The sequence below is a fragment of the Gopherus evgoodei genome, chromosome 4, assembly GCF_007399415.2.
Source record: "Gopherus evgoodei ecotype Sinaloan lineage chromosome 4, rGopEvg1_v1.p, whole genome shotgun sequence".
NCBI lineage: Eukaryota > Metazoa > Chordata > Testudines > Testudinidae > Gopherus > Gopherus evgoodei.
In genome coordinates, this window is record NC_044325.1 from 57086759 (window position 1) to 57110701 (window position 23943).

The window sequence follows — 23943 nt, forward strand, 5'->3', positions numbered from 1 at the left end:
TTTGATAATTAGTTTTGCAAGCTGCTGGCTGTAGTTTAGAAAATAGCACAGCAACAGCATGTAACAGTCTTTGCTAGTATTCTTCGTTCTTCTATATTTAGCATTGTCCTACATAAAGGTACTGTAAATAGTCAGCCTACACAAGGTTAAAAATGTGCACTCCTGTTTAAAATGTCATTAGCCTTCTACACTGAATAAAGAAACACTTAAACATTCCCTCCCAATACTCCCAGAGAAGGCTAAATATAATTTCCAGGGGAAAGGAGGAACTGAACTTTAGTGAGTATGATTGTTCCGGGAGCACCAGAGCTGAAAAGTGAAAATTTCCATTTTTTCTAAAGGCATGACAGAGTGCAGAAATCACAAGCTTATTTTCTTTGTATACCACCTTCCAGTGGCCTCAAGACCTATATAAGATTCTCTCTCTTTAACAGAAATATGGTTACTGAACTTCTAAGCTGTGTTTAGTCTCTGGGGAGGAAAGGGCATAATGCTACCAAGTTGGGATGAGGTATGAATGGAGACAGATTATTACAAACCTATACAATAGTTTCAGTGAGCATCTAAAAATCACTCGCAGTATTTGCACCACTTGTTTGCTCACACAGAAACCTGAATTTGCCTGTGCAGGTGGAGCAAGCTGCATTACTCACCACTGGTTCACACACACAACTACCATGCAAATATTGTGGACATATTTTTAGCAATAAATTGAAAATTTGACCCCCAAATTATCAAAAGAAATAGCACATGTGCAGTGATGCTAACACTTGCTTTTTCACCTCTGTCTGAGTTACTACTGCTTACCACTGCCCAGAATCTCAGAGCACCGACAGACACGGAAATTACCTGGAACAGATTTGCAAAATCTGGGACAGCTGGCAGCTATGCCCTTTAGGTAAGGGTTGGGGAACATTGGTGGGGCACTGTGTAGGAAGCTCTGCTTATGCCTGCTGGTAAATCAAGGACTTTTATCTCCAGAGCTGTCAATCTGGCACCTTTCACAAGTGTTAAATTCACTTACATATTTTTTAAAAGAAGCTGTCATGAGACATACTGAAGCAAATATGTCCTTCAGTGGTTACACATGGACTGAGTTGTAACAGTGTTTGTTAAGTGCTTTGACATCCTAGGATGATATGTTCTGTATAAATTCAACATTTGTTGGTTTGTTCATCCACTTTGCTAAGTACTCTCTAAAATCTGTAGTCTTTGGAAACTTCAGACTGGAGATAACATGATCTAAATTGGACCACAAGAGATTCATGTGTAACTCTGGCAAAAATTACATGCATGTATTTGGTGGTAGACTTTGGTCTGCAAACAACAGAAAAAGTGTCTGAAAAATATTTTATGGTTCAACAAAATTCTTTTCAATTGTTACAGAGAGGACCATACATGACAAGCTGTACAAAGAACGTCTTGTATTCTTCAAATTAATAGGTGATAATGTAAAATAATACTGATAAAGCAACACTTTTTAGTTATTATGCCTGAGCCTAAGGTAGTATACATTAGAGCTACACTGATTTACACCAACAAATGAACTGGTCCATTATCCAGAGTTTGTATTTATATATAGTGCCATGTGAAAGCTAGCGAGGTTATTTCTAGATGTTTACTGTTTTGAAGATTTAAATCAATCTACTGCACTAGAATAAAGAGTATACAATGACAAACCAAATAAAACTACACTGAAGCATGTAAAATACATGATTAGGTTGTTGTAGTTATTTTCTTTTGATCCAGATCTGGCTGCATGGCACAGTTTAATCAATGTTTTCTGGAAAGGGGAATGGATGGCTCAGGAGATTGGTCCTGGAATACATAGCCTTCCATCAAAGCCAGAATCAGGCTGTTAGGGACTGAATTTGTTACTACTGTATCTCATGACTTACATGAAGTAAGTTGGAGGAATCTTGATTAAGTTACTAGTGAGAGTAGGCAAATATTTCCTAATTATTACCAATATTTGAGTTTGGATAAATAGATCAATTACTGTCCAGCACAGCTTGAGCACCTGGGTCCCGTCTTGCCCCCTATAATAAAGGAAGGGGAAGCAGAGAGAAGAAAAATCTTTAGCTCTCATCTTATGGCCTCCAGGGAGGGGGAGTGAAAATCACTGCGATGGCATTCTCCATGGAAGGAAGGGGAAGAACAGTACAGAACTCACACACTTCATCAAAGGCTAGGACAGGGGAAGTCCCTCCCTGGCTTCCAGCAAAGTGAAACCTTTTAGTTAGACATATACTTGGGGGAATGGGATAGGGAGAGGTATACAACTGAATCCAAAACCAGCCAAATACCTAGGGGTGGCCTGAGTTTTCACCAAGTACTGATTGCTGAATTGCCAAATGTTGGGCTGTATTCACATACCTAGCTCCAAATTATTAGTAATATAAATTGTAAGACAGTAGTGCCTACAAGCCCCAAACAAGACTGAGGTGCCATTGTGTTAGGGACTGAACAAACACACAGAAAAAACACAGTCCCTGCCCCGAAGTAAGAGAGGGTGGGAGAAAGCAAGTATCATCCCATTGACATATGAGGAACTGAGACACAGAAAGATTTCCCAAGATAACACAGGAAGTTTGTGGAAAACCAACAGCTGAATCCACATCTCCTGTCCCTGGCCAGTCTGCTACATAGAAGACTGTCCTTTCTCTCCTGATTGATAACCTACGTGCCATCTTTGCTGACAGTCTCGAGAGAATGGTTAAGGACCTTCGGCCTGAACTACCTCGGCTCCAGACAATTATCTGTTCTATTATCTTGTGAGAGCTTAGAAACCCAGTATTATTATATACCAAATATTAGATTATACAACAAAAGGGTCTACAACTGAAGAAAATGTGTAACAAAAAGGTTAAGAAAAGACAAGCTCCCTATGAAGTTGCAGTTATAAAAAAGATTAGCACTATATCGTATGGATTTCAGTTACATTTTAAAAAAAGGACTTCTATGAAGAATCTTTTAGCATTATTGAAATTATACTATCTGGCATAATTTTTGCAAACTGGTTTGATTTGTAGCCACATGTATGAGAAAATTAACTACACTATCATAAACAAAGTATTCTAAAAACAGATGTAAAAAACTTTATGGAACTGACCTACTCCTTAAGGGCTCTTTTCAGCACAGAACACAATTTCCACACGGGCTGCTTCTGTGACTCAACACCAACAAAGATAAAGCAACATCAAACTGTTTCATGACACTGGCCCAACAGAATTACCAGTTCTGGAGCCTTAAGCCACATCTCCACGAATAACTGTAAGTGGACGTTAGCTCAAATGGATATTGGATTAATGAAACTAAGAATGCTCTGAAAGAAAACTGATGTGACATTCTAATCATTTTTAAGAAACATGAAGAATGAGTGATGGAGAGATGACTTTTATCTTGGCTAGGAAGATTCCCGCACAAACAGAAACTCAAGCCATGAGGCACAGTGAAATAAGATTTTGTAATGTTCTTTTGCCTACTTTCTGAAAAGATGTGATCTGTGGTCCAGTATCTGGTTTTACCAATCTAGCAGTACTGCTAGAGGGTACTAAAGTGTCCAATAAGAGATGTCAGTTTCAAAGTAAAGCAAAGATGGCGATGTAACCCTCTCTTTGGTCAGCATTGATACTATATGCCATGGGCCTTAACTTGTCAGTGAACATCAAACCATCTTGTATTACAGAACATGGTAGTGAGAAGGACAATCTACAGAAGGCCCTGAAATCATTTCAGAATGGGCTGGGTTTTCCATAAAACACAACTTTATCTCAGCTGAATTAACTATGATTTTTTAAAAAAGTTTCTCTGGGCCCTTAAAGGTTTTTTTTTGAGTTGTACTGAGGTAGAGAGAGTCATTGGAATGAGATATACCTCCTTTTGCTTCTGTGCACAAGGCACACATGGAAAGGAAGCAGGGGATTTTTTGCCAAATCACTTTGCTGGACACAGTAACCTCATATGCAACCTGCCATGAGATCATCTATGGTTATTAAAGCCCTAAAACTGAAAAGGTGAAACATGAAGAAACTTAAGATAGTTTTCTTTAGTTTTAAAAAAATCTACCTGTTTTTTTTTTTATTTAAAAGTACCAGAGAAGCAAAGAGAAAATAGTTAATAATATTAACTGGATCTGCACATGTGCATGTCAAAGGCTCATGCAGAATAAATCAATCTCTGTAAGATGCTTTTTCTTCTAGTTTTAGCAACTAATTTAGGTAAATGTGCAATTTTCAATTGATACACAGATCTGCATCCAGATTTTAAATTACTGGTTTCTCTCTCTACTATAAGCAATAAAACAAAATATTAAAGTAATAAACTATTTCTTGAAAATACAGACATTGGTTATTTATTTTTCCAGCGTTCCAGCTCTCTCTCTCTCTCAGGGGAAATCTGGAAGTTTTAAAATCATTCACTGATCCTTAGCTTTGTCACCATTCTCTTCCCCTTTGACCTCTTAGACATTTTTTGTTTGCTGTAAGAACTCTACTGATTTGTTTGCAAATTATAAGTCCTATTGTGCCTTCCTTTTTCTCAAACCACTGGCCAGTATTTTTTAAAAGAAACTCTCATTTTCAAGGCCTGCTGAAGATTTAAAATATGCTAAACTGGGCAAAAACTCTGTGGTAATCAGTACAATACATTTTACACTCCATCAGAATCATTTTTTTCTGCCTTTATGTCAATAAAATCTTTTCCCCTTTTTACAATGGTTTACAACTTGAATAATTTAATACAACAGTAGTTATATTTTTATTGCAAGCTTATAAAACTTGTACCATAAGTCTCTTCCATGCAATGCATTAACCAAAAACCTGACAGAGGAGAAGGAGAGCTGATGATTACTAAAACTGTAATTCAGTCTTGAAATTCTGAACATGCCATAAACTGCTTCTGCTTCACTTGCATACTGTAGATACTGTCAGAATTTCTCAAATGAACTCCTTCATTGTATTTAATCTTTCCTTAGCTGTTATTTTATTGTATCTATATAGAAACAAAAAGGACTTCATATTTCATACAGCACCTTCTGTAGAATGATCAGCTAGTGGTCCAGTGGAACAGGCACAGGAGTAAGAGTCAAGAGATACAGATTCTCTTCACAGCTCTGCTGTTGACTTGCCGTGAGACTTCAGGTAAGTCAGACAGGCAAGCTGAACGAGGTATGTAAGGACATCCCTAAATTTACTCCCAATGATGTAAAGGTAGACATGTGCTCAAGTGCCTTGCTGAATCAGTGTCTTGGTTTTCAGAAGTGCTGAGCACCTGCAGCTCCTGTTGCTTTCAGTTGTAGTTGGGGGTGTTCAGCACCTCTCCAAAATAGGCCTTTAGCTCTCTGGTGCCTCAGTATCCCTGCCTGTAAAATGGGGATAATAATACTTATCCACGTTTGTCAAGTGCTTTGAGATCTACAAAAGAATAGCAGAATCCAAGCACAAAGTATTATTGTTATTGTAAGTACCACAGGATCTCTAAGAGTTCATGCAAAGATACTGTTTGAGGGTCTTTTATGGGACTTTATATCAAAACAAATGGTTGTGTCTGTACGTACAAAACACTTCATTATATTTGTAGGAATAAACACAGCCTGCCCCTGTTTAGATTCCTTTGCACACAATATTAATAAAAATAATAAATATTAATCTAATCTTTTGGTAAAAGGAAGAGTAATGCCCTAATGATTTGTAAATGCTAACAATTTGTGTCAGAAATACTGATTCTAGGCAACATATACATATTTATTTAAAATGTAAGGATGAAGGTAACTAAGGTTAACTTTGAAGTATATTCTTCATGGTTTTCGTTGTATGTGCTACTTTATTCTGCACAACAACAACATGGGAAAACTTTTGTACTAAGATTTTTAATAGTCAGGAATGTATAGTTTTTTCTAGGTACATTGTTAGAATTTCTAAAGCCAAATATGAGAAATGAATGACCTCAAAAATCATGTCTTGATGGGCATGCAAAAATAAAATACATAATTAGTTCTGTAATTGCAAAACTCAGTAGTCCTAATATTATTATTATACAGATCATTGTTTACTCCCTCTGCATATGTGATTAAGATATCACATAGTAGATGGAATCAAGCATTTTTAATTTTAAAACTGATATCTTGAGCAGAAATTCACAATAATTCACAACTTACGCTGCTACCTTCCACCTCACCTCCACTCCCAATAATTTACAATTTTAATCCACACACACACACAAATCTAAGTTTAAGAACTGCCCTTCTGTCCAAAGTGCCACTTGCCTTCTGGAGTTAAAACAATACAGAAACACTTAAATATCCCTCTGCATAGTCCCAAAGCAAGAATAAATTACTTCTTTGAGTGGGAGGATGGAGTTGAACTATTATGCTCGTGACTGCTGGGGAATCAACACATTCAGCTGAAAAAGTGGAATTTTCTATTTATTCACAAGCCTGATAAAGTGCAGACACACTGAAATTAGTTCTGCACACTGTCTCCTAATGATGTCAACCCCTGCCTAGATAGATCACACACTTTGTAGGGTGAAGGGTCACAGACACTGCTATGCTCTCTTAGGTTTATTTTTTTCTTAATATGCTAATCATGCAATGTTCAGATGAATTATTGTGATCACAAGAATATTAGACACCTAGATTAAACAACAAAGGTAACTAAAAGTCTTCTCCCCCCAAAAAAAGTGTATGGGTATCATTAAGTTAATAGGTAGGTAGGATACTGGACTGGAAGAATTGTGTGAAAGGAATCTTGGTAGTTTCAGTCCAGTTCATGGTGGATAAATTTTTGCTAAACAAAAGTAATCCAGATCAGCTATAAAAACAATGAGCTGAAGATTACTGTGTAGCATGAGGGGCTGTATGAAATAACTTTCATTGTCCAAACCAGAGGCTGCACAATGGATCAGTTGAATAATGTTTCATATTCAGTCACTAAAAGAGCTACATGTGAAGTATGTCACATTCACTTCTCTATTCATTAGACTAGCAAGCTTGGGACCCATTTATCAGTACTGATCATTTTCATTAGAATGATGCAAAATATGAGTCTGATTCTGTAACCTTCTGGTCACAAGTATACTCCCAGTAGGTTCAGTGGGGTTACTCATGCTAGTAAGAAATTGTTTGTGGAAGTGTTTGACGATCAGCTCATAAATGCTTATAAGTGAGAAGATGCCCTTTTAGAATAGTTAATATTAGATCGATATAGATAAGGTTACAAAATATCTAAAGGATACTTTGGTCCCAAAATGAAAATGTTTAAAAGTCATGTGTTACCACTGGCTCCTTACTGCATAACAGATCCTGAAATCAATATGCTGCACTGGTTCAGTAAATGTGTCTCTTAACAAGTTAATAAAACAGTGATCCTCACATAGTCTTTCCATCAAACTTTCAAGGGAAAAAATGAGAATATTAAATGCACTAGGATAGGGAAGATCTGCTCCATTTGCTCTGCAATGATAATCTGTTACAAAAGAGGATTTTTATTATTAATTCTTTGCCTTCTGGGGATATTATAATTTTCTAGAATGTAGAAATGCCTTAAGCACAGCAATTTGCTGAGCTAGACTGAATTTCAAAATGTTTCAAATGAGCTGATAAACAACTGCATAATTAGCCATTATTTGATCAAGACTGTACATTACAGATACCCAACCGAACGAGCCAATGGATAGGTAAATTGTGGATATTGTTTTAAAAACTAAGAGCCAGTATTATATTTTGACACGCATAACAACTTTTCTTGTAAAGAATTAAAAAGCACACTTCTTATTTTTTCTTTAGAAATGCAGATTATTCTATCAATTAAATCCTTTGGGTCTTAATCATTAAACACATACTTCTGTGGATGAATAATGAGGAGTTTATGGACTGAATATAACTCATGCACTAAAAGCGATTAGATTGAAAGATTTTTTTTTCAATTAAGTAGTTACAAATCCACTGCATACACATTATACTCAAGACCTGATGTACTTTCTGGCAAGCTGGACACAAACTCATTTGCAAGGTCCTTGGATACTATAGCACTTTGCTGAGGGAGCTTCATTTTTGTTACAAAATGGAGGTTTTTCATGCTTACAAGAAGGAATAGTTCAACCGTTATAGTATAAAATACATACAATATTTATAATGACTACACTCAACTCCAAGTAGAATGTCAAGATGGCAATGGAGGTTTTGGCAACTAGCTAGGGAATTTTTCAGGGGTCAATTTGAGACTGTGGAATAAGTACCCTAGCTTGGCTTGTCTCTGCTAAGTCTTCTTATAACCGAACTATTTAAGTATAGCTAATGTACAGCTAACATTAGATCTGTGGTTCTAGTAATGTTAGTATATTTAGATCTATGTTTCTCCTTACCACTCCTGCTTCCCAAGAGGTATTAATATAATTTGACGTGAGCAGGAATCTTCCACACAATGTTTTCAGCTGAGGAGAAGTTTAAAAGGAAATGGATCAGCTGTATGGTTACGATCAGAAAAGTGACTACATAAAAATGGCATCTTTTTACTCAACAGATCTGCTCCTTGTGTGGATTGTATTTGGCTTATCTCTGCTAACTCTGAAAGCCTTTAATGAAAGACTGCTCCTTAAACTTGTCACTGTGGCAGGACTAAATATTGCCCAACTTGGACCACAGGCCAAACTTAATGTTAAGGGGTAAAAAGAAGGAAGCATCTATCTGACAGCGTGATTACATTAAAAAAAGAGAATTGTTTAAACCTATTCAGGAATATGGAATATTAGCAGTAGCCCTGGACACAGGTGGACATTAGTGGAGACAGGTTAGCTAGCAGAGTTTAGATGGGGCAGTCAAAGGTGCTTGAGAAAGGCAATTAGATACCACCCTATATATGTAATACTAGGTATGTGTACAAACACACACCCACTTTACAGGTAAAAATATGTTGTTACTCTTTTCAGCACTGCAGAACCAATTCAGCTAAGAGGTAGTACATCAGAATCTATGCTGGCCCACACAAATATTATCTAAGGGCCACAGTATCTCCTCAGCAGGCAGATCTCCCCCTGCCTCAATGGAAGTGTGAGAGTGCTGCCTCAGTGACACCTTCACCCTCACTTAGTGGAATCCTCTGGAAAACCCTCTGTTGGAGCCCGATGAGGTAGGTGCTCACAGAGCTTGGGAGGTGGGACGAAGCTTTTGAGAGGGAAAGAACTGGCACTTTCTTCAGTACCTTCTCCTGTACCATAGACTCACACGGAAAATCCATGTAGACCCTTGAAGTTAAATCAAGTTGGAGATGTATTAACTCTCTCAAGATAACCTCTACTGAGCAGCCTCAAGAGGTCCCACATATAGCAGCAATAGCTCAAGAAGTCATGATGGTAGGTGCGGGGAAGTAGTAGAACTGCTGAAAGAAAGCAATCCATACAGACAGGTCTTCTTGCTTTGGGGGACTCTTGCCTCTGGATCCCACCAGGATCTGATGGATTGGAAGGCCTCCTCTAAATTTAATGCCCTCTGTAAGCCCTTATCTCTAAGAGGGACTAATGAGGTTAGTCTTGCAGAGGTTTCCTGCCTCTCTGGCCCCAGTGGTTTCTCTGTAAGAAGAGATCCCGTAATCTTAAACTCCATTTGTAGAATTGTATTGAGTAAGGCTGCAAGCTCTCCAAAGCATGGACCCTGTCTTATCTATATGTATTGTGCCTAGTACATTGTTGGCACTACACCATATAGCTAATCTAGCTAAGGTATTTATGTAGCACCTACAACTGTTTCAGCTAAGTGATGCACAAAATTAAGGAGCGTAAGAGCACAGATCAAGAAGAAGAATGAGATGTAGTATACACTGAAGCCTTTAAAAAAATTCCAATGAATACATATTTATCACAACATTCTCACCTGGTGCCTGAAATGCTTAAAACCACAGTGTGGAACATGCTACAGTATAACAACTGAGATGTACTCATTCAGTTTTAATAATGCTATCTGCCATCCAATTAATCCCTAATACAATTTTATCCTTTGTGGAATTTTGAAAGAAGTAAAATGTAAAACAGTCAAAATAGTAAATTGGACCCTTGGGGGGCGGGAGGAGGAACACATGGATGAACTATTTAACTTTGAAAAAATGGCTATGCTGAAGAAACTATAGTATTTCTCATAAAGCTTTTACCAATGTGGGTTTAATGTATAATATGAAATATATTAAATGCAAAAATATATTAATGAAATTCAGAGGCTGAGAAAGCAAGCACTCAAAAGTCAGGAAATTCCAAAAGTTAAAAGTTGTTCCCAGATTAAATTTGGAAACAATGACCATTCTGCATATTTTATGGTATACCTTAATTGCAGGCTATAATGCTGTTAACCAAAAAAATGGAAAAGAAAATGCTACATATTGTAGGGTAATGCTGTCCTCAGTTACCCAAATGGAACTGCTTGGAGAAATTGGCCAAGGGTGGGGTAGAGTGTCTGAGTAACCGATGTGGGAACAACCTTAACTTTTGGAATTTGCTGACTTCTGATTCCTTTATTTCTAAACCCTACCACTGCAGTGATGTTAGTTTTTTGTTATTTAATTTCCCTCCTAAAAAAAAACAATAAAGAAAGAAAGAAAGAAGTGATTTATCAGCTATAGTTGTGTACTGTGCTATTTTTACCAGTGGTACTGATAAGATGTTTTAAACAGATGCTACTTGGGTAGCACTTGTTGCTAAAGTAATCTAGAGCTGGGCCTGGACTAAAAGAGTTAAATTCTGGCCCTATTTTAAGTCAATGGCAAAACTCCCATGGACTTCAGTAGAACCAGGATTTCAACTAAGATGCACAAGAACGCTCCCAAGAGTGTCCAATAAAGCTCATAAGTACTGTAGGCTAATTCAGCAAACCTTATTCAGACCAACTTACTATTGATTCAGCTGGTGTCAGTGGGAGTTTGGCTGGTGAAGAAACTGCAGGATTTAGTATTAGTCCTTGCCTAATTTGATTCATGTGTATTGTGTGTGTGTGCACAATTTCCCTTCATCTATTTCAGTAGTCCCCAACCTTTTTCATCTGGTGGGTGCCAGACGATGAGCTACAGAGGACCGTGGCAGCAGACGAGCATCTGCCAAAATTCCACCGACAAGTGGCAACGTCAATAGGCGTCGCCGCTGAAATGCCGCCGACAAGCAGCGTCATCCAGAAGTGTCGCCGCCGAAACACCACCAAAAATCAGCGGCATTTCAGTGGCGACGCCTCTGTCTGATGCAGCTTGTTGGTGGCATTTCGGCAGATGCTCGTCCGCCGGCCAGTACGCGGGTGCACTTAGATGCCCCGGCAGGCACCATGGCACCTGCGGGCACTGTGTTGGGGACCTCATATCTATTTCCTTTATTCTAACCCATCTTCATGAACAAAAGGACTCTCAAAATTACGGTTCATGCCAGTTTTCCTTACTCAAAAATAGGACAATACTGGCTAAGATTCTTGCTGCTCTGTTACAATTTGATCCTGTAGTCTTCATGTAGACAAAACTTTTACTGAAGTCAATGGGACAGATCCTGTGATGTGTTTAAAATGTGCTCAGCACATCATGGGAAGAGAATGCAGAAGGATGGCTTTCAGCAACTTCTATGCCTCTCTGGGACCATCTAGTTATCATTTGGTCTCTGTCTTAAGCAGAACAGGGCCAGGCTGGCTGTGAACAGACCCTAAGGTGTGAACCTGGCACTTGGATCTCTGGGAAATCATGCCCACTTTTCCTCTACACTGGCGCAGGGTGGACATGGTAGGAGATGATGTATCTACATTAATAGTGGTTTCCCCTGCACAAGGAGAATCCTTCCAAGGTTGGATCTACCAGGTTTATGGCTGCTTTGTGCTAACAGTCTTGTGCAAAGTGACTACAACACAGCTGAAAATCTGGGCCAAGGACTGAGCTCTTAAGGAAATATAATATAATCCAACTTCATTGATTGATGTCATAATGAACAGCATCTCTCTGTATTAACATTAAATTGTGATCATAGACAGGAAACAGCTGAGCAACAGTTATTATTCTACCTCTTAATCTATGAGAAAGTAACTTAAAAATGCATCCCATTATAAACCAGATCAAAGTGGAATACAATTCTCTTAATACTTAAAAAAAAATATGGAACCCTTCCCATTTAATGCACCCAGAGACAAGATTGTCCTCTCTCCTTTATGTTATCTGCACTTTGGCTACTACTATCAGAAATTCCTTTGCCATTTATGTGCGTGTGTGAATGATGATCGCTTAAAATATTTCTAGTGTGCAATGTGATTACCGTAACATACCCCTATATACAGATCTAATGCTTTATTTACTTCAACTTAAAACATTTCTGGAAATCTTTTTATCATTAATGGACAAGTTCCATTTCACTGATTCATCCATTAGCTGCCATGGATAATTCTGATCTGATCAAAGGATAACAATTTAAGACCACTAATTCGCATATTAAGTACTTAGGACTGAACATTGTTAAAGACCTTACATATCTAGACACATTATCCTTGATAGAAGACAATAAATGAGATCTTAAATAGCAGACAGATCTTCTCTTGTCTAGATTGAGGAAAATGAGTGCTATAAAAATGACCATATTGCTAATAAAATACTATGCATTTATCCAGTAGTGGTGCTGAAGGATTGTATTATTTACTGTGGAATTACAAAACCCTACAGATTTCTCTTAAAAAGGCATTTTTGATTTTTTAAAATATTTAAAAATTGTTTAAGATCCAAAAGTACAGAGCCTATGCACAGACTTTTATATTTGCTTAAAATATTTTAATATTATATTCTTGCTCCACTTAGCTGGTAATTCTGAATTCAAGGATCTGCATTGGTTGGTATCAAAGTCACTTAAAACAGTGGTGTATTACAAAGCTGTGATGCCATCAGATGTCACTGAGTGCAAAAAACTGGAACAGGTGCCCAGCAGAAAATCCACAACCAGAAAGGGGAATGAAAGGCAAACATTATCCACCCCAATAATGCCTCCTCCAAATACCAAAGAAAAGCAGCTATGCAGGCCTTAAACAACAAAGCTGTGGAAACGTGTTCCAGGTTTGCACCAACGGTGTGATGTTTTGCTTTTACATGATTGTAGGGGTGTGTGTGGGCACTAAGGGTTGCTCTAAACTATGCCAGCTGGAACAATTCCCTAAGGATTCTTGATTAGGCCTGTGTTTGCTCCTAACCATTTTCACCAGTGGAATGTCCATCCCTGCCCCAGGAGGCTTCCTAAGTGGAGGTGGTAGGCACTGTTCTTTATGCTGGCTCTACATTAATAACCTGCTGTCAAGGGAAATTCTTGGCTTCCCCTTTGAGGGCAGCGTTGTTTTGCTCATATAGTTGAAAGCAATTAGGGCTGAGAATCTGGTCCAATTGTAAATTATGCCAATGTAGAGCTCATTCTTCCTTTAAGGAACATCATATAAAATAAATATATTACTAGTTGTATATACTCAGTCTCATGCAGAATAGTGCCAGTCAACTACTGAAAAGTAAAAGATTATAACCTCAACTTTAACCATTAAAACAACTTCCCATTTCCAGTTTTGGGTTCCAGATTTTGAGCTATTACAGATAAAGAATTATGGGTCTGTGTCGAGGACCATACTGAGGTTTATTGGCCTGCAGAGTTACTATAATACATATTAACAGTTTTTCAATTACTTGTGAAGTTTGCACTTAATCCTCCTTTAAAACCAACCTCTAGCATAGCCTTTAGGGCTGTCAAAGCAATTAAAAAAATTATTCGTGGGATTAATTGCGCTGTTAAAAAATAATAGAATACAATTTATTTAAATATTTTTGGATGTTTTCTACATTTTCAAATATATTGATTTCAATTACAACACAGAACACAAAATGTACAGTGCTCACTTTGTATTTATTTTTATTACCAATATTTGCGCGTAAAAAACAAAAGAAATAGTATTTTTCAATTCAATTACTTGTGAAGTTTGCACTTAATCCTCCTTTAAAACCAACCTCTAGCATAGCCTTTAGGGCTGTCAAAGCAATTAAAAAAATTATTCGTGGGATTAATTGCGCTGTTAAAAAATAATAGAATACAATTTATTTAAATATTTTTGGATGTTTTCTACATTTTCAAATATATTGATTTCAATTACAACACAGAACACAAAATGTACAGTGCTCACTTTGTATTTATTTTTATTACCAATATTTGCGCGTAAAAAACAAAAGAAATAGTATTTTTCAATTCACCTCATACAAGCACTGTAATGCAATCTCTTTACTATGAAAGTTGAACTTACAAATGTAGAATTATGTACAAAAAATAATTGCATTCAAAAATAAAACAATGTAAAACTTTAGATCCTACAAGTCCACTCTGTCCTACTTCTTGTTCAGCCAATTGCTCAGTTTGTTTACATTTTACAAGTTTGTTTACATTTGCAGGAGATCATGCTGCCCGCTTCTTGTTTACTATGTCACCTGAAAGTGAGAATAGGCATTCACATGGCACTGTTGTAGCTGGTATTGCAAGATATTTATGTGCCACATCCATTAAAGATTTGTATATCCCCTCATGCTTCAAGCACCATTCCAGAGGACATGAGTCCATACTGATGATGAGTTCTGCTTAATAACAGTCGAAAGCAGTGTGGACTGATGCATGTTCATTTTCATCATCTGAGTCAGATGCCACCAGCAGAAGGTTGATTTTCTTTTTTGGTGATCAGGTTCTGTAGTTTCTGCATCAGTGTGTTGCTCTTTTAAGACTTCTGAAAGCATGCTCCACACCTCATCCCTCTCAGATTTTGGAAGGCATTTCAGATTCTTAAACTTTGGGTCAAATGCTGTAGCTATCTCTAGAAATCTCACATTGGTACCTTCTTTGCGTTTTGTTAAATCTGCAGTGAAAATATTCTTAAAACGAACAACATGTGCTGGGTCATCATCTGAGACTGCTATAACATGAAATATATGGCAGAATGTGGGTAAAACAGAGCAGGAGACATACAATTCTCCCCCAAGGAGTTCAGTCAAAAATTTAATTAACATTTTTTTAATGAGCATCATCAGCATGGAAGCATGTCCTCTGGAATGGTGGCCGAAGCATGAAAGGGCATACAAATATTTAGCATATCTGGCACGTAAATACTTTGCAATACCGGCTACAAAAGTGCCATGAGAATGCCTGTTCTCACTTTCTGGTGACATTGTAAACAAGAAGCAGGCAGCATGATCTCTTGCAAATGTAAATAAATTGATTGGCTGAACAAGAAGTAGGACAGAGTGGACTTATAGGCTCTAAAGTTTTACATTTTTATTTTAGAATGCAGGGGGTTTTTTGTACATAATTCTACATTTGTAAGTTTAACTTTCAAGATAAAGAGACTGCATTACAGTAATTGTATGAAGTGAACTGAAAAATACTATTTCTTTTGTTTTTTACAGCATAAATATTGGTAATAAAAATAAATATAAAGTGAGCACTGTACATTTTGTATTCTGTGTTGTAACTGAAATTAATATATTTGAATATGTAGAAAAATATCCAAAAATATGTAATAAATTTCAATGGGTATTTTATTGCTTAACAGTGCGATTAAAACCATGACTCATTTTTTAATCATGATTAATTTTTTGAGTTAATTGCATAAATGAACTGCGATTAATTGATAGCCTTAATACCTTTCTAATTTTCTAGCTGCATTGTATCTGTGTAATATGGGGAAGAAACCATTTTCAAAAGAGGTATTATATATACAAATAGTAAAACTTATGTATGCATGTTACAACTTTACTATGAAACATAATTGGAACATGACTTGAATATTAGTTTTGACAATAAGGGAGACCTTTTTGTCTACAGTAGCTTAATACCACAAAATATTGGTGGTGCCTACATAGCTTACTGCAACATAATTCTACTAATATTACTTAAAGCATCATCTAACTATACGATTCCACTTCCCACTACTAGACCATATATATTCTGTGGGTTTGATGCTGATTAGAGGTGCATAAGCATGTCTGATTATTTATTTGTCAAATTAGTCTAATCTGGGTCCTTAGTATATACTTATGAACTTCTGTTACCTAAAATATCTCTCCTGCATTTCATCTTCTGTTCCACATATTTAGGACATAGCCTTTAAAAAAAACCAAAATTACCATGATGTTCCCACAGATCATCACTTGCCTTTTGAGGATAGCATTACACATAATGTAAAATCAAAGACACTTTTTGTTCAACAATATTTTAACACAATAGCATGAAACATTTCCTATAGAAAAAGCAACATCTAAAAATTAAGATGGGGACCTGCAACACTAAAGGAGCTGAGATGGGTACCCAGTCCAGCCGCTGAATTATATATCACCACATGTAATTATACACAAACATTAAAGAAAGGCCAAGAAGGCTTTTCCCTCAGTTTCTGTATCTGCGTCCCTTATGTTTTCCACTGCTATTTTTTCTTATTGCTCTATCGTGTAAAGATGGTATTTTGGAAAGAGTGCTAGTGGAGCGGGGGAGCAGACTTAATTCACTAATGTTTGTGAAATGCTTGAGATTCTCACATGAAAAGCAAATTACTGGAATATCTGAAGCCTAAAACTATGCAGAAATTACTATGATTACTGCTTCATTTTGGATCTCTGTCCTATTACTACCTTCTCTATTTTTCATGTAGGATTTTTTGTGTCTCACACGTTTTTTTACTGTCATAGATCCCCATGGTCAACACTTCTCTCCTAAACAGACTAAATTCTCTTGTGAGTTATAGCAAATGGTATTCTTTTTGGCAGCCTATTGGAACCACTTTAATTAAGTAAAGTACTATCCACAATTCCCTGAAGATGATGAGTGGCTGAAATGCATGAGGGGAGGATGTCCTTAAGAAAATGATTCATTCAAGAAAGCAATTGCCCTCACGAGTGACTTTATGTATTACATTATCAATATACTGTGTGAAAGACTATTTTGAGGCTTATGACAGCACTTCACTATATGGACTTAACTAATTCTAATAGCTCTATCCCCAATTAACATTAGGGAATACTGGAAACACCTGCTATGACAGGATGTTTTTAAGAGATTTGCTACTCAGAGAACAATTCATTGCTGTTCAATACAAATTATTTCCTTTTGTCATCCATTTTCCTTTCTCATCTTCCATGTCTCAGTGAATTCTCATCTCCCACTGCCACAGGCTATTAATTGGGAGACAAAAAAGCTCAGTTTAACCACAAAGGTAATGAAACACGTGAAAATCACACAAGAGAAAGTCAATGGTCAGAGCCACTACCAGCAGCCTTGCTATCATGGGCTCTGCATGTTCTTCAACCAAACTTTCATATACAGGTTCATGAACTAGTTGTGTCTGCCATCGGGTTAACCCATCTGTTGGGTAACTGGCTAGCAAATGATACTACTTCTAGCAGCAACAGAAACTGCTAACCTGACAAGACCAGTAATTTTAATGCCAAATACTGCATGTTCTTAGTGTTCACAAAAACACAGGTAATTCTCTATGTGATAATGTTTTGAGAGCTGTTCTTTTCATCCCATATTAATTATTTCCTGCATCTACAGCATGCACTAATACATGCTTCAAATAATTTGAACCTTAAATCAATAATGATTTTGTTTTCAGTTCCAATGAAATAACTTTTATTCACTCAGAATAAAAAAATAATTTACAAAGGAACTAAGCAAGATCAATTTGACCGAAACATGATTAGTAAAAGTCATAATAAAAATAAAGCTTAACTCAGTTAAAGATATTCAATTATCATCCCTTCCTATAAAAGAACACAATTTACACATACAGAGAAATGATGTTAAGCATTGGCTAAAAGCTTTATGCCTACACAAAATCACACACCAGTATTTTTGATAATTTTGAAGTCTGATTTTACTCTGAGATGTTTAGATTCTATGGCGACTGGCACAACAGAAAAACCTAAATTAGACAGATTAGATTTTAAAAAGTGACTGTAAAAAAGGCACCATTTTACTCAACTGATCTACTCCCTTGGTAAAATCCTGGCACCACTGAAGTCAGTGGGAGTTTTCCCATTGACTTTTATGGAGCCAGGATTTCTTACCATCTGTGTGTATTCAAAGTCACATCTGCCTATTCTAGTTACTTATATATATTTTTACTTTTTTACTATGCTTAGCACTGCAAAGCGAGGACAGTTAGGACAGAGTGGGATTGACAGTGTAATTGATGAGGACTAAGGAGACCTGAGTTCAGGTCCTGCCTCTATCAGTGGTTTCTTGAGTGACCTTGGACAAGTCACTTCCTTTGTATATGCCCAAGTTTCCCCCCCTATAAAATAGGGATAACGATACTGACCTCCTTTGTAAAGTGTTTTGAAATCTCCTGATGAAAAGCACAATATAAGTTCGGTATTACTATTGCTATCACCAACAAAATTGCTTACTAAGTTCCAGTCAGATATGCCCATTTAATCCGACTGAAGTCAGCAAGATTCCCCAGGGAAAATTGTAACTGTAATTTGGTCTACAAAATCGTTAATACTAATGATGATGCAGAAAAAGGGAAGACTCTAATCTGACACTGGGATATCAAGGTGGGTTTGCAGTGCTTGCAGTTATTAAAAATATCTTGTAGACTAAGTACCATTTGTTAAAGAAATCAATGAGATACAAACATGGAATCCCACAATTCCATTTAATACAATTAGTAAAAAATGGATGTATTATTTGAATATGCACGTTTTCAAACACCTCTCTGCTCGATGAAGTATATTGCACATATCCTTTGGGTACAGCTGATCATGTCACCAGTGCTGCATCTTGTGAACCTGCAATATCTAGAACTCATTGCTGGATCAGAGCCTTCATTTTCAGGCACTACCAGTTTACATTCTCTAGCACTGGTTATCAACTTTTTTGGTTCACAACTCACAAAATGGCTGACAATTCATTAGACACCTCACTCTGGTCTCAATCTTGCAATGAGATATGTGTGAGAGGACCCCAGGGGCTGAGTGGAGATCTGGTGATTTCAGTAATATGCCACAATTATGCTTATTAAGGGATGATATAGGTTATCATCAGTTTTAAATAAATGCTACTTCTTTTCCTCTTTATTACTTGACTTTTCAGTGGACTTGGCTAACAGATAAAATCTGTGATCCATAAAGAAAGCAAGCAACAACAATCATAATCAAACACAGTTTTGTCAACCATGGTGTCAAATTCCAGTTCACAACTATGAAATGGAGCTGGAGGGTTGACCAAGGAAGTTACCTCAAATATCATATTAAAATTTCCCCAGCAGCTTTAAGACCTTATAGAGGATTAATGAAGCAGATGCAATTAATTTCAAACATGCAGAATATTTAACCTTTAGAAGGGGATACCATTCAAATCTGGTCTAAACTCAGCGCCCTGATAAGGAATTGTCAGCTTGCAAACATAACACTACTAGTAATGCTAACATCCAGTACTGTAGCAACAGCAATCAACCTCTTGCAAAATGCTGACTAGGGTTCAGAGTGTGGCAGCAAAAAGTCTGCTTCACTTCAACAAAAGTGACTAGTTTGCTGTGTCAAATATTCTCATGTCAAATTTGTTCACTATACCAGTAAAACATATTGTTCTGCAAATTCATCCGGGATCTGAAAGTTAAACTGGGATCTTTCATTTTTACACAACACCTGATTTTGCAGGGCAAAATATCAGTGGCACCTGTGCAACCTCTCTGCAAGAGGTGGCAAAATAACTGAAAAGAAACAGGTTTGTAGCAGACCAGGGACTGAACACGCATGGAGCCTGAGCTCCATTTCTGCCCCAGAAACAGTCTTTCCAAATCAGGGTGAGGCACACTAAAAAAGGGCACAGAGAAGCTTGCTTTATTGGGGCCAGTCTGTGGATAAATAGAGCACTTTAGACCCTGGGGTCACAAACCAGAACTGAGAAAAAATCAACTCTGAAAGAAGCCAGATCTCAGAACTCAAGATAAGTTTGCAGAGCTGGTACTAAGAATAAAAATATCCTTTTTATTTGAAAACCCGAAAAAATCTGATATGGAAGTATTTGAGAGAACTGCACTTTGAGGCATCTCCAGGTAGATTTTGCAATAGCAGAAATGTGTAGCTGTCTTCTGTATCACTGATTAAGAGTTTATACACATATACAAGGCTCTAACAATCTCTGGATTCAATCCAACCCAAGAAAAATTATTAAAACTTGCTTTTGTGAATTTTTAAGAAGGATCTTGCTATACTGCTTAAGAAAAAATACGTGCATTAAAAATCCAGGAAACATTAAGTAATGTAGCAAGTCTTCAAAAGCAAAGAAATGAATGATTAATAAAGAAACTAAATATAATCAAAATCAGGCCAAATTAATCTCTGGCATGTGCATCACATCTCCCATTTTAAGTCAATAGGAGTTGCAATTGCTCATACCAGGGCTGAATTTAGCTCACAGCAACTGAACAGTTAGTGTGATACAGAATACACCATGAAACATATTGTAAAGTAATATAACTGTACAACTTTTGTAAGCACTAATAGACTATGTGCAAAAATGAGACACAACAGAGGAAGTCAGAACTACTTCAGCCTTCATTTGGAATTTCTTTTCACCAGATTTAGTATTGACTGTAATAGAAACTTAGACATTATACATCAAGTTTGCCCTTGACCTCACAAGGCTGATTTGTGCCACTCAGGCCAGCTTTAAGGCTGCTTTATGCTGTCAGACTGGCCAGCTGTATTACACTACTGAGGATTAGGGGGTATGCTGTGGGAAAGGGCTGAGGCTGGAGCATACTGAGTTCTGGTATCACCAGCTGCTGTAACAAGCCCTTAAGAAGAAGCTGCATGCAGTTGAAAGTTAGAGAAATCCTGAAATTGATCTGTAACAGTGGGAGGTGACTGGCCCTAGCAGTCTCCTTATGGGTAGTGCAGCTTTTCTGAATCTGAGGGTAAATCTATACTACGGGATTATTCTGATTTTACATAAATCGGTTTTGTAAAACAGATTGTATAAAGTCGAGTGCACACGGCCACACTAAGCACATTAATTCGGTGGTCTGCGTCCACGGTCCGAGGCTAGCGTGGATTTCCGCAGTGTTGCACTGTGGGTAGCTATTCCGTAGCTATCCCATAGTTCCCGCAGTCCCCCCCGCCCCTTGGAATTCTGGGTTGAGATCCCAGTGCCTGATTGGGCAAAAATCATTGTCGTGGGTGGCTCTGGGTAAATGCCGTCAGTCATTCCTTCCTCCGGGAAAGCAACGGCAGACAATCATTTCACGCCCTTTTTCCCTGGATTGCCCTGGCAGACGCCATAGCATGGCAACCATGGAGCCTGTTTTGCCTTTTGTCATTGTCACCATATGTGTACTGGATGCCGCTGACAGAGGCGATACTGCAGCGCTACACAGCAGCATTCATTTGCTTTTGCATGATAGCAGAGACGGTTATCAGTCGTTCTGTACCATCTGCTGCCATTGTAAAATGGCAATGAGATGATGGTTATCTGTCATTCTGTACCGTCTGCTGCTATCATGGGTGCCCCTGGCTGAGGTCAGCCGGGGGCGCAAAGGCAAAAATGGGAATGACTCCCCAAGTCAATCCCTCCTTTATGGTATCTAAAAATAGAGTCAGTCCCGCTTAGAATATGGGGCAAGTGTACTAGAGAACCAGTGTATCAGAGAACCAGAGAGCACAGCCGCTCCATGTCAGATCCCGCAGAAATGATGAGCTGCATGCCATTCACGGGGGGTGCCCCTGCAACAACCTCACCCGTTGCTTCCCTCCTTTCCCAACCTTCCTGGGCTACAGTGGCAGTGTCCCCCCATTTGTGTCATGAAGTTATAAAGAATGCAGGAATAAGAAACATTGACTTGTTAGTGAGATAAAATGAGGAGGAGGCAGCCTCCAGCTGCTATGATAGTCCAGGCAGGACATTAAGCGGTGCGGGGGAGAGGAGCCCAGCCTCCCGCTGCTATGATAGTGCAGGCAGTACAGAATCTTTTCTTTACACATGAAAGGGAGGGGGCTGATGGAGCTCAGCCCCCAGTTGCTATAATGAAGACCGTTCCCAGCCGTTCTGTACCATCTACTGGGAATGACCGGGAATCATTCCTATTTTTACCCAGGCGCCCCCAGCCAGCCTCACCTGAGGCCAGCCAGGAATACTCAGCAGCTATCAAGCATATTGTACCATCTGCCACCGGGGAGGGAAGAGGAGCGGATACTGCTCTTTACTGCCGTAGCATCGCGTCTACCAGCAGCATTCAGTACACATAGGGTGACATTAAAAAAAGTCAAGAAACGATTTTTTTCCCTTTTCTTTCACATGAGGGGGAGGGAGTAAATTGCCGAGCTATACCCTGAACCATGCCAGACAATGTGTTTGAACCTACAGGCATTGGGAACTCTGCCAAGAATGCAAATACTTTTCGGAGACTGCGGGGGACTGTGGGATAGCTGGAGTCCTCAGTACCCCCTCCCTCCCTCCATGAGCGTCCATTTGATTCTTTGGCTTTCCGTTACGCTTGTCACGCAGCATTGTGTAGCTTGGAGATTTTTTTCAAATGCTTTGGCATTTCGTCTTCTGTAACAGAGCTCTGATAGAACAGATTTGTCTCCCCATAAAACGATCAGATCCAGTATCTCCCGTATGGTCTGTGCTGGACCTCTTCTTGGATTTGGGACTGCATCACCACCCATGCTGATCAGAGTTCCACGCTGGGCAAACAGGGATTTTCCTGTCTACCTGGCCACTGCATCCGAGTTCAGATTGCTGTCCAGAGCGGTCACAGTGGTGCACTGTGGGATACCGCCCGGAGACCAATACCGTCGATTTGCAGCCACACTAACCCTAATCCGATATGGCAATACCGATTTTAGCGCTACTCCTCTCGTTGGGGAGGAGTACAGAAACTGATTTAAAGAGCCCTTTATATCAATATAAAGGGCCTCGTAGTGTGGACGGGTGCGGTGTTAAATTGGTTTAACGCTGCTAAAATCAGTTTAAATGCGTAGTGTAGACCAGGCCTGAGTGACATAATGCACCGTTCTGTGGTTTAGTGTAACACAGGAGCAGGGCTAAAGAGAAGAAATTTAGAAATGCACCCTTTGGGTCAAGAGAAATTCAGTTTCCATTGTTTATTTCTGTCCCTTTCTTCAGATATTGCTAGAGCTGCATTAATGTCATGGCACATCTTGAGGAAAATTGAATAGTCATAAAAAATAAATAAATCTTAGAATGAGGGGAAATTGAGGGAAGGGAATGGGGCATGGAACTGACTGATTCCTGGGGCTGCGAACCTGATATGGGTCTTTCATTTTCATGTGTAGTCGCTGGTTCCAATCCAAACCATGTTGGTATTGAGTGAAAATTATTGCTGCCCGAGGGTTGTTAATCTCATTAAATGTGTTAGTGGTTTCAGTCCAGTTCTCAATGGACATTAATCCTAATCACAAAATCACTATGAAAGGTCCCAATGGAATCCTTGTTTGTAGGCTCAGAGGTGAGCCAAAGAGTGAATGGGCATGGAGCCCAAATCACCTTCCCATCCTTATGTGACCCAGAAACCTCTTGCGGCCAACTGGTAGAGGGCCTGGGGTACATAAGATTACAGGGATCCTCTGGTTTCACCAAACAGGGCAATGTAAGGTCCTACTGAAAGCTTGTAGTCACCATAATCATGGCAAAATGTATGTCCACATAATGTGTAAGGAATTAGTATGTATACTGAAAAGTAAGTTAAAGACAGGTCACCAGAAGGTGATAAACAGATTCCAGGCAGCAAGGGGCAATAAACCATTATCTCTTTGGTAGATCATTGCATATTGTATTCCTCCAGCCCAACACAATCAGCATAAAAGACAATGGTCACACTTGGAGACAGGCTGTTTGTTGTTTGGGCCAGGTACCAGCCTGAATATTTAGAAAGACAACAGAACCCCAAGATAAGCCTCTGATGAGGGG

General features: G+C 38.4%; 1 protein-coding gene across 4 annotated transcripts in view; it reads right to left on the bottom strand.

Moving 5' to 3' along the window:
- Nucleotides 1–23943, bottom strand: part of DPH6 (diphthamine biosynthesis 6) — a 382018-nt gene that overhangs the window by 8209 nt on the left and 349866 nt on the right. The window contains exon 15 of one of the 4 annotated variants that reach the window (XM_030559371.1): nucleotides 5213–5362. The exons of the other annotated variants lie outside the window; for them this stretch is intronic. Coding sequence (XP_030415231.1) covers nucleotides 5334–5362 — 29 coding nt within the window. The 3' untranslated portion in view covers nucleotides 5213–5333. Of the gene's footprint in view, nucleotides 1–5212; nucleotides 5363–23943 lie in introns of those variants that run through there. 4 annotated transcript variants of the gene reach the window in all.